Below are 12135 nucleotides of genomic sequence, written 5' to 3'. Positions count from 1 at the left end.
GTCCTCTATTTCAGTTTCAGCTGCAAACCTAACTATACATACAGTACATACCTATGCACAGTAGACTCGCTGTGTATTTCAAAGACTCTCTAGTTTATTTATTGTTGACGGATTAACAGATTAATGTGCATTGTTTTTAACCCATGGTTGATTTGAATATACCACTGTGGAGCTTTTGTCTGAACACTAGGCAGCTGGATGACGTTGGCCTATTTACAGGGATTTTGATTGATTTGTCTTTAAAACTAATAAAGTTAAAAACTGTTTTTCAGCCCGGGAGTCCTCGTGGTGACAGCCAGAGAAGCAGGAGACACTGGCTGCAGAGTAACCAGCCCTTACTGAGGATGTTTCTGAGCTACTGCAGCTTGCATGGCTCCCACGGTGGAGGACTGGCCTCTGTGCGCATGGAGCTCATTTTATTGCTTCAAGAGTCTCACCAGGTAATTAAAACATGCACACTAAAAGCCACTGACAGACACACATCTTTCAGCGACAGCCAAGTTAGTCTGGCTCTGTAGCTGGCTCCATGGAACTGATTTTAGGTTGCCGGTGAAAGTGATTAAACATTTTTTCATCCATCCATCCATCCATCGTCTACTGCTTATCCGGGATCGGGTCGCGGGGGCAGCAGCTCCTGTAAGGAACCCTAAACTTCCCTTCTCCGGGCCACATCCTCCAGCTCCGACTGGGGGATCCCGAGGCGTTCCCAGGCCAGTGAGGAGATATAATCTCTCCACCGAGTCCTGGGTCTTCCCCGGGGTCTCCTCCCAGCTGGACGTGCCTGGAACACCTCCCTAGGGAGGCGCCCAGGTGGCATCCTTACTAGATGCCCGAACCACCTCAACTGGCTCCTTTCAACGTAAAGGAGCAGCGGCTCTACTCCGAGTCTCTCACGGATGGCTGAGCTTCTCACCCTATCTCTAAGGGAGACGCCAGCCACCCGTCTGAGAAAACCCATTTCGGCCGCTTGTACCCGTGATCTCGTTCTTTTGGTCATGACCCAGCCTTCATGACCATAGGTGAGGGTAGGAACGAAGATCGACCGGTATAAACATTTTTGTTTTAATCACTTAATTTTTAATTCTTAATTGAAAAATTGCTAAGATTTTGCTGATCTGTAGGATGTTTAGATTCATTTGCTGGTCCTGGTCTGCTTCTCTTTTCTATCTATTAACGTTTAGAGAATGAAATAGGATTTATTATTGGACAAAAAATATTTTTGTAATCGATAACTAGTCGATGTCAATTTAAAAGGTTGATCAATTACACAATAGCCAGTTACAGCTTCACAAACACCTTATTATAAAAGATAACACTTGGGATTGTTGGTTCCTTATCAAACTAGGAAAGCATGTTTCTGGTAACTTGTGATGACAGAGAATGGAGCAAAATAATTGATAATGAATATAATGGTTGCTTCCAATGATCATAATACTGAGAACATTGTTTCATATTTGCAACCCAGACATTTTCATCACAGTACAAGCGATAATGAAGTTGGTGCAGCCTCCCCAAACGTTATCCGTCAGAGGTTTTGAACATACCTGACATCACAAACTAAATGTGTTATTTGTCTTAGTTATTCATTCATTCATTAATTGTTTTTTTTGCAACACAAAAGACAGAGAAATAAGAACCATCAGCTGCATATAAAAACATTCACACTGGTGAGCAGAGCTGCAGTATTTTGTAACTGATCAGAGAAAGAAGTACATGAAGCCATCTTAAAGCCTAATGCGACCTGATTCCCAAAACACACACGCACACACACTTAGACCCAGGTATTGTGCATTGGCGATAGTCTGCACACCTCGAGCAATGGGCTGGCAAGTTGATTCTCCCAGCTCCTGAGGGGGATCCTGCCTCAGGCTGACTGTTCGAAGGTTGAGTCATATTTCAGGAGGTAAACCGCTCAATGAGCTGGCGTGGAAACAACATTCTTGAATGTTAGCACTGTCGACGAGCACTGGGAGTTCTGTCTACTCTTACTTTGATTTTGAAATGAAAGGGATATTTTTTTTTGCCCCATCTCTGTTCCCATTGGTTGTCAAGTTTCTGTATTTTCCCTTTGTCTTAACTTGAGTCAGTCCGTAGAGCTTCTGTTAGGGAGGTTAGTGACAACTGAATGTGATTCATCAAGTGTGACAAACACAAGCCTGTGGTATTCTTGCACACACATGTCATGTTCAGGGTTCTAGTAAACACACACAAAACCAGGCACCCCTCCGTTGCCTATCTCTCCTCTTTTGCTCTTTAAATGTTATTCACACATACACTGGTACACACGTCATGGACGCTCTGTGCATGTATCCTGTATGGAAGTATGGGATCGTGTATGACTTATTCTGTCTTCAGAAAAGGCTCCTGTTTCACAGATCAAAGTATCTCCTCTCATTTCCCAGGTCCCTTTGTGAGCTGTCTCTTACCCTCTAAAAAAAGAAATGAGAAAGTTAAAGATATCTTTTATTTTTTAGCTTTACTGTGTGCGAGGTGTGACGTGTGGTTTTGCATTTGTTCCCGTCTATAGGTGTGATGAGTCTGTGTTATTTGTGAACACTAAACACTTACATATTAGTTATTTACTGTGTGCATTCATTGGTGCATCTGTTTTTTTAAGGTACCTGCAGACATACTGTAATGACTGAACCCACATGTGAATGTTTCTCTGTGATTTCTCCCCACAGGATGACTCCATCCAGTCAGCGGTGATGCCGTGTTGTCAGCCAACCTCTATACCTCTTCTGATGGCTTGCACCGCTAACGTAAAGACGGTGGTGGCCAATCCCATCGTCTATCTGACCAACCTGGCTCATGACATCTTGCAGACCATCAATTCACTCGACTCTCCTCCACATCCCGATGTTGTAAACAATGAGGTAAGGCGGTCTCTGGTCTCTGACCTCCGTTATCACTTCTGCTACTGTTGATTGCATAAATAAAAATGTCCTATTGATAGAAGAGCTATAAATTTGATTATATTGAAAGATGACAATAATCCCTGGGAGATGTGTATGAAAAATGTACATTTTTACAAACTTAAAATAAATGATTAGAGCCTGCATATGAGTGTTTATATCTGGTGAATTTGTCAACTATTAAATGTCCCACTCGGTACAATAATTCTTAAAAGAAAAGAATCTAAAGGATTTTTATTAATAAGTGTTCATGTTTTGTTTTTTAAATTGTTATTGGAAGTAATTTTTAATGTTTGGATTCTTGAACAAATGCTTGGACAAATAAAGTTTCATTTTGTTCTTTTAGGTGTGTTTTTAATTTGATTTAATCGATTTGTATTCATGCACTTCAAACTTTATTTAAATTGTTTTGTTTTTTTTATCCCTTTCCTTATTTCAGATCTATGTGATGCACACATTGGCTGCCTCCCTGTCAGCCTGTATATATCAGTGTCTGTGTGATGGACACACCCACAGGTCAGTGTCCTGATCTGGGACTTTAATGACTTCAAGTGATGCTTAACTTTGATACAATTATTTAAATTTTCCACGACTCTCACAGCACTAGCTGTCACTGAATGAAAGAGTGATCTGACTTTGTTTTCCTATTCTTAGCATTTCAAAGACAAAATGCTGGCAAAAATAATGTTAATTTGCTGTGTGTGTGTGTGTGTGTGTGTGTGGATTTATTGGAGCAGAATAATAAGGGGGAAGGGACATGACTACTTGTAACCAAGCAAGAGGATAATGCACACATACATCTCAAGTCAAACACTACAAATGTAATACCAAAGAGTAAAATGCTTTTCGGGATAGCTTTGTTTATGGAAAATAATCTCAGCACACGCCTTAGGCTGCTTTTCCAAAGTGTTACAGTGATGTGATTGAAGACATGGAAAGGGAAAAACACGTTGGAAGTTTGCTCAACACAAATATGACAGTTACTTGTCCGTTTTGATCCTGTTGAAAATTATTTATAGAAGCTGCAAGGCTGCCGTTTGTCATTCTTATTGTAAATATTTAATTAGATTTTTGGTTTTTGACCGATGAGAGGAACATTGTTTATTTAAGGCGTGTATGTACCATAACCCCCAATCACTTTGACAAAAACCCAGTAGGGTTCAAACTTTGGATGGATGATCGCGTGTGTTTGGCTTACAGCTGTGCTGCTGTGTGAGTTCCTGCCATGCTTCTGCCAGACTGCTTGATGTTGTACAGAATCCGTTTTACTTATGCTTGACCAGACTGGGACCTTTTAAAGCCACAGTGCTGTGACCCCAGAGATAGATTTGCTTGTATCGATTAAATAATGTGTCAAAAAGGGAGTTTTCTTGAAGCTTAGAGAGAAAACATTCATTATTCTTTCAGAGAAAGATCTCTGACCTTGGTATTTCAATCCTCCCACAACTCTGACCAGTGTGATTTTAAATGAGCTTGGAACTTGGATTTGTATCTTCCTTATCTACCACCATATACTTTACTCCTGCACACACAGCCATCTATCACATACTGCTGGGAGTTGAGCAGCCTAACTAAATTAGCAAGGCTATTTCTAATTTAACACTGTCTTTGTTATGGTAATTATGATATAAACTCTCCTTGTGTGTTGCTGCAGAGGTTTGATGACTGTGTGTGTGTGTGTGTGTGTGTGTGTGTGTGTGTGTGTGTGGTATTTCAGGATGTAGGTTGCGGTGGTTGAGAGTTGCCACCGTTTACAGTGGTTTGTGTTGCATAATGAATTGTGAGAAGTCCAGAGTGACTGCCACTCCTCTTGAAGGATGTTCCCTTTGACTTTAAGATTCTTTTTGATATGGAGTAAATTATTTTATTTCTTTGCAGCGGCTTAAAGGGGACTTTTTGAATGTGAAAAACCGAACTGACTCCCTGGTTGAAAAGCTTTTTGACGTGAGAACTGGAGTACTGACTCTTTCTTCATCATAAACCTTTTTTTCTCTACTACCAAACAGCATAGATGGGTAGCTAACCTGAGATGTAGCCCATTAGTATTTCATGTCTTGAGAGAACAGAGCTCGGCAGCGGTGCCTCTTACTTGGAAAACATCATCTCTGAATTCAGAACAAAGTTAAAACATTCAAAGTAAAACATTTAGACATTTTATATATTTACAGCACCTAACCCAATGTTTGAAATGTTACTTTTCAGTTCAGCATTTCTATGTTTAATATGTGCCCTCGCACTGACTGTGTGGTTGTTTTCGTCTGTCTCCCACAGCCATGTGAACCACTTCACAGGAATCGTGTATCAGAGTGTTTTGCTGTCTCAGAAGCAGCCTGTCAGAGCTGTCAGCATGGACGAGTCTGTTCAGCCCAATACTCCCCCTGCGCAGTGGCCAGGTACATCAGCCAAGCAACCATATTTTCTTATCTTCAATCAGTAAAAGACCCAAAGCAACAATATGTTCGTCCATTTCTCAGTAGTGCTTACCAACTGCCTTGCCTGTGGCATTTAGCTGCAAGCTGTGCATTTGCTGAGGATGTTAATTGTAATTACATTAAACCTTTTTAATGTAATAAGTTGACATGCATTGGGCTGTATGATCGGATTTTTCAAAGGCAAATGTGTTCGTGGTGTGTTGTGTGAATTTTTAGAAGTTTTATTTAGTAAGCTAAATATATTTAGGTCAACTACAAAAAAATGCATTTACTTATACATTTTAAATGGTTCTTCAAATGCTGTTGTCTGTTTCTCTTTTGTCCTTTCTCTGTCCTCACTGTGTCTCCCTCTCTCCAGGTATCGCCTCTCTGATTCGCCTGTTGAGCTCAGCAGGCGAGGAGAGCCAGCCAGGCTTAGCTGTGCTGCTCTGTGAGATCCTGACTGCTGTCTTTCTCAGTCTATTTGTTCACGGCATGGCCACTCACTCCAGCAACGAGCTGTTTCGCATCGTGGCCCACCCTCTCAACAGCGAGCTTTGGGTGACTGTGTTCGGAGGAGGCGCCCGGACCCCTGTCGTAAAGAAAACCACCAGCCCAACAAGAACACCCCCACCAGGTTGGAAGGGATTAGTTTCGCTGATCTAGTTTTCTTTCTGACAGTTTGCCTGAGTGGCTGTCTCTCTGTGGGGTTTTTATTTTGGAGGTGACCCAGTAGCGAAATCAAATCAGTGCTACTAAATTAATTGGGTTCCCGTCTGTAGGTCATAGTGAAATCCATCAACCTATTAGTGTGGGAGCTGTTTCCCACACACTCTGTCTGTGCTACTCGGTCATGGCTGGCCGGATACCTGATGTAACACCTGCTTATCTGACAAAATGTCAGCATTAAACTACTTTTTCAATGTTTTGGAATATGTTGCGATATTTAAAGCTGATGGTATTGTCATCAGCCAAAGAAAGAGCATGTCAGGCTTGTAGCATGTATTTGTAAATGATGTGGGTAGGGGTGGGATGGCAGCTGAAATCAAAGAAGCAGCTAAGTAACAAACACCCTTTCTTTCAACAACCCAGCCTCACCAAGCGGCTCCGACAAGAAGTCCAGACGATTCAGGCTTCTGTCATCACGCAGTGGATCCAAGGACGAGTCTGGGATAGAGCGGGACAGCCAATCCAGTCCCAAGCATGGTCCTGTAGTGGAACAAGAAGCTACTTCCATCTTTAAAGAACGATTTGTCCCTCCAGAGCTCAGCATTTGGGATTACTTGATCACCAAGGTAACCCAGAATATAAATGACTCCATAACAAATGTGGTACAACATGGCCCTCTCATATTATAACAGCATAGTTATACTTTGATCATATTATGGTTAGAATTTATATTTTACAGAAAAAAAACTGGATGTTTTAATAATGATCAAACCATAATATTCAATATGTACCACAGCTGATGGTAGTGAATGAAAGTTGTTGTGTGCTTGTGTCTTTTAGCCTTCGCTGCCACAATCAGGAAACAGAATTGACTATGACTCAGAGGAGAGCCAGGGCAGTCAAGATGAAGAGGAAGATGATGATCAATATGAAGATGTGTTTGACCCCAGCTCTCCGCAAAGAGAGCATTCCAACCACAATTCATACAGGTAACAACACAGCGCTGAGCGGATATCACTGCATAGTGACTAATCTTCAACTCAAGCTGCCCTGAGTAAACCTGCAGCTGTTTGTGTCTTTCCATTTGTTTCGTATTCAGTTGCACGGCCTCTATTTTTGCTCCACATTCAGTCTGATCACGTTCATGCCCCCAGTTTTTTTAAGGAGCGCCGGACTCATTGAGAGTATTTATGTTTAAAATTGTAATTTAATTTGTAATGGCTTTCTTTCCTCTCAGTTGGTGTTTGATGCGTCTGGCAATGGTTCAGCTGGTGTTGGTCAACCTCAAGTCCTTTTACCCAATGGCAGGATATGATCTATTAGGTATACACTAAAATACACCACACACTCTGTCCTGTTCTAACGTCCAGGATCCAGTTAAGTGCTGCTCGCCTGTCTTAGCTAATCTTATTGCCTTTTTGTTTCTACTTAACGCAGATCTGCCTGTGGGCTCTCCTTTGTGTCACGCTGTGCTGAAGACGCTGCAGCGCTGGGAGCAGGTGCTGCAGAAAAGGCTGGAGATCTTCGGGGGGCCCCCTTCCAAGTACATCACCACCCCTCTCCAGGATGAAACGACCACACCCGGCCCCGCTCTGCTCAGACACAAGGCCCTGTTTGAACCATCCAACACCCCGTTCAGGTACCACCTGCTGATCAGTTGTAAAGTAAAAACTGGAATGACACTCGGAAACCTCAGCCAAGGCCGATGGTACATTCACATGCTTCTCGCATGGTCCCGTTTCCCTAGTTGGGAAGTCTTTGTTCCAACTTCAGTGTGTTCAGGGGCCTTAATAAGTCGTAATGTGGGAAAAACATGGAAGCTACAAAGAAGATATCTGGTATTTTATTGCTAAGAGCGTTTGAACACATTGATGTCTGTTCCTAAGTTGTTGTTCCAATTTGAGGGGGCGTTCGCGTGAATTCATGGGAATTTATGTTTCTGGTTATTCCAACACCACATGAACAAAGGCCCGATCACGCAATGTTAATGGAAGTGAAAGATAATTTAGGTTGTTCTTCTGTAATCCTGCCGACAGACAAACTAATGCACAAATCGAACCTTAACTTAGATTGAATTTGAAATTGAAATTAGTCAGCCCTAGTGTGTTAACAAAGCAATTGACTTATCTTTTGCTATCTCTTCAAGCCTACAGATATACCCTTCAGCTTTTAAACTTCATGCTTTAGTGATGCAGTTCAATTGATTGCACTTTCGCCTTCAGCACCAGATACATGTGTACAACAGTCATACCAGAGAAATTTATTTAGAAATTGTTCTTCAAGATCTCCATAAACTCGAAGCTTTATCCTTGAGCTATTGTGACCCCTATTGATTTCCACATGGCCTGTACAGTACGCACTGAAGGGACTTACTGTTGCAGGCGTTACTGTACTCTGCATTTCAATGTGTTTTGCTGTCAGCAGCAGATATGTGATGTTTTCCGATTAGCACCAATGGCACAAATCAGAAATGATATCTTGTAACACATTTTGTTGTGCTTCAGTGAACTAATGCAACTGATTTAATGAGTATTAGTGTTAATATGCAGGATGTGTTTTTGTTATTCTCAGGACCAGCCACCATTCAGCGCTGCCAGTGAAGCGTCTGTGGCAGTTTCTGGTCAAGCAGGAAGAAGTTCAGGAGACTTTCATTAGAAACATCTTTACCAAGAAACGGGACCCAAATGAGGTACACCATGTTTACTTCATGTTTACTTCATGTTAACACCATGTTTACTTCATGTTTACTTCATGTTTACTTCATGTTTACTTCATGTTACACCATGCCAACCCTCAGCATGAAGTGCCTCCATGTTGCACAGCTAGCAAATTGCATTAAGTGTCACTGAATAACACATTAAGTATTTAGTTATGATAAAAGTCTCTGTACTAACCTCCAGGCAAACTGCATTGTTATTGCATTATTCTTTTTTGTTCTGCATGCCAACCTCATGCATTATTACCGCCTCCAGTTGCATGTTGAAGCTCTGATGCAATAATTACACCCTGTTTGATTAACAGTGCAATAATTCAGTTTCTGTGTGTTGACTGCATGGTTCATCACTGGTTGTTGTTGTTGTTGTTGTATGTTGTGTGTGTTTTGTGCGTGTGTGACTACCCTGTGCTGCTTCCCCAATCATTAAAGTCGGGTGAGGACCAGACTGACAATATGAAATGTTCAGGGATGGAGGAGACAGGAAACAATCAGGTACTGCTGCTTCACATTAATTGTCAATTTTGGTATTGGGGTGGGATGAGCACCAAATCTCAGTACCAACCGAATACTAGTGAAAACTGTCAAGAACCAAAATTTGCACCATTTGCTGAGATCCTTACTCTTAACTTATTCTTTGATCAGATATGGTTTTTAGGAATGCTTGTTTAATTTCAGTAAAGTAAGGTGGAACTGATATTATATCATAACAGCTCTACTCTACACACTCTACACACTCTAAAGGTGGTGTTAATATCAATACAAAATCAAGTTTGGTTTATTGAGGAAGCATTGTGCAGATGTTGTGATGCCTTATGAAACATGCGTCGCATCACCTTACTGTAGTGGTGGTGGTACAAACTGTACTATTGTCAGATATGAGAACATGGGCATCATGTGCACTGTCGCATATAATCTAAGAAACATTCAAATTGTGATCTTGACAGATTTACAATATGTATACTTTCTAGGCCATGAAACCTGAATGTTCCTGTCAGTGTTTAATATTAATCTTACATTTAGCTGCATGTGAATGTGAACCATAAATCTCAAATTGCACTGTATGCTGAAGCTTTAGAGAGGTTTCTAATCTTCTGGCTCTCGCTGTTCAAGCTGCCACAATGTAGCTCCTCCATTTGGCTCAGTGTTAATTAACCCAGTCTCTCGGAGGACAAGCACAGAAGCTGAATAGCTTCTGATTAATAGGCCCAACACTGTCGCAGTGAATCTGCGCCCCACAGGGATTATGTGCTCGGCCAAAATGGCAAACCACCATATTTAGATTTCTGCAAGTCAATTTTAACTTCATTCCATCTGACAGAAAAAGACATGGTCTTTTCGCCTTGAATAAATGCAGTAAAGACGTTAATTCAATCTCATGCTCAGAGGATGCCTGTCTCATTTTAGATAACATCAAAATGTTATATCTCTATACAATATGTATATCTACAGCAAAGCCTGCTCTGCTCCTGCATGCATTTATCGTACAGTGTGTGCTAGTACTAATCGCTCAAGCGTTGCGCTCATGCTATCTAATGGCACAAACCAACTTACAGTATGTCGGCTGCTGTGGTTAACAGGGTGGCCTGCTGCACCTCACATGTCTTCTCGTAACCTGACCCAAAGAAAAGGCCTGGGATCAGCGCTGTCGTTTCAACTACAGCAAATCATTTGACACTTCATTAACACCTCATGGATCTTGTCAGATCGTTGGTTCTGTAGCATAAAGGGAAATGTACTGTATCTGAAGTTATGGCTGTTTACCAACGTATCAACTATAATGATTGAATCTCCATGGTGATGATTTGTGTGTGTCTGTGTGTGCGTTCCTTTGTGCAGACTGAGTCAGATCTGAGCTCCCCCGGAGGAAAAGCACGCATCATCCACAAGGAATCTGACATCATCACAGCCTTTGCCATTAACAAGGTACAACTCTTACACAGATGCCAGTGTATACTGCAATATAGTGTGAGAGTTGATTCATCAACCATTTACTGTAAAAAAAAATAAAAATAAAACACTTGTAGGTTTGAATAATAACAATTATCTCACCTTCAGAGATTTTCTTTGAAAACATCTTAAAGCTGCTCTTATTAATATTGTTTGTATTAACAGGAGGTCAAACGTTAATTATGTTGTGGCGAGCCCACCGAGAATAATCGTCCATCTCTGCCGTCTCTCCCTCAGCTCCAAGGAGCGATTTAGCGTCTTTTAGCTCATTGTGTTGGACAGACAGAGTTAGCGACTCGCTTCTGAACATAGCGAGTATTGAGCAGCTAAGGTAGACATTTCCCTCAGGAGTCTGGAGACATAAAGGAGAGTGAATATTGGATTTAACTCGAGCCATAAACATAAATTAAATGTTAATGTTTCTCTGTGCCTGCTTGATGTGTAAATAGGAAACATTTCCATTTCATAAGTATGTCGGTGTTGTGTTTCCCCAAGTGCAAAACAAAATCCGTTAATACCTAGTCTTAGCCCAGCAGTGGGTGGTAACGATTGTTTCTAGAATATCAAAACAGATGTACCACTAGCCAAATAAAATAACATTTTGTATTCTACATTTGAAGTTTTAAACTGTGGTGGATTCAAACTGAATTTTTATAAAGTCATTAGCTTAACTTTGACCAACGGATTCAGAGCACACAATTTGAATTCAAAGCAAATATTAATTATTTTGGTCAATAGCTCAATATCCGAGCCCGTCTGATGTTGTTGAACACGTGTTTTCTTTGTTTGAGTTAGGAAAAAGGTTCACACTGTGATACTCCTACTTGAACGTAGCTATTTATTTAAAGGGTAGCAGTGGTGCTGGCAATCAAAGGGAAGTTTAAAAAGTAATATTTAAGTCGTCCTATTTTCCTCACCCTTATCGTCTTGTCTCTGTTTGTCTCACAGGCAAATCGTAATTGTTTAGTCATGGCCTCCACCCATGATATTCAGGAGTTGGATGTTTCATCCATCTTGGCCACACAGATCTTGACATGGATCGATGACGATGACGCCGAGGCCAAAGGGTAAGAGAGCGATCTGTGTGTCTGTTTGCGTGTGCATGATGTACTTGTTCAGGTCAGCTGCTGTGAGAGTTCACCCAGAGTTGCATCACCTCACTTTTCACCCTCATGCCAGTAGAGCTAAACTGCGTGCGGGCGTGGGACAATGTGATTGCTTCTATAATGGCTGTGTAGGCAGTGTATGTGCATCGGCAGAAAACTACACTTTAAAATGTAACTTTTTGTTATTGGTTCCTTTTTTGTGTTCAGTTAAATTTCTTGTATTTTAACATTATTCTGAAAGCAGAAGTGAGAACAGTTCAATATCTGTTTCCCGAATACCTGCTACTGGTTATATTTCTCTATAAATGCACGCAGTTCAAACAAACTGTTTTCTTACAGACAAATTAATGCTGGCATCATTTTGCTTGAAT

General features: G+C 41.2%; 1 protein-coding gene across 5 annotated transcripts in view; it reads left to right on the top strand.

Annotated features, from left to right (window-relative positions):
• The window catches only part of dmxl1 (Dmx like 1), a 50322-nt gene that overhangs the window by 29135 nt on the left and 9052 nt on the right, over window positions 1-12135 (top strand). For 4 of the 5 annotated variants that reach the window (XM_029438875.1, XM_029438874.1, XM_029438873.1 and 1 more), the window contains exons 31-43: window positions 273-440; window positions 2685-2876; window positions 3355-3431; window positions 5187-5308; window positions 5706-5963; window positions 6419-6621; window positions 6836-6984; window positions 7233-7318; window positions 7433-7634; window positions 8567-8684; window positions 9141-9203; window positions 10548-10634; window positions 11607-11725. In XM_029438875.1, coding sequence (XP_029294735.1) covers window positions 273-440; window positions 2685-2876; window positions 3355-3431; window positions 5187-5308; window positions 5706-5963; window positions 6419-6621; window positions 6836-6984; window positions 7233-7318; window positions 7433-7634; window positions 8567-8684; window positions 9141-9203; window positions 10548-10634; window positions 11607-11725 — 1844 coding nt within the window. The remainder of the gene's footprint in view (window positions 1-272; window positions 441-2684; window positions 2877-3354; window positions 3432-5186; window positions 5309-5705; window positions 5964-6418; window positions 6622-6835; window positions 6985-7232; window positions 7319-7432; window positions 7635-8566; window positions 8685-9140; window positions 9204-10547; window positions 10635-11606; window positions 11726-12135) is intronic. The other variant, XM_029438877.1, reaches the window with a different exon arrangement.

The sequence above is a fragment of the Cottoperca gobio genome, chromosome 9, assembly GCF_900634415.1.
Source record: "Cottoperca gobio chromosome 9, fCotGob3.1, whole genome shotgun sequence".
In the NCBI taxonomy this organism is placed as follows: Eukaryota; Metazoa; Chordata; class Actinopteri; order Perciformes; family Bovichtidae; genus Cottoperca; species Cottoperca gobio.
The sequence above is the reverse complement of the archived record's forward strand: the minus strand, read 5'-3'. Positions and strand labels throughout refer to the sequence as shown.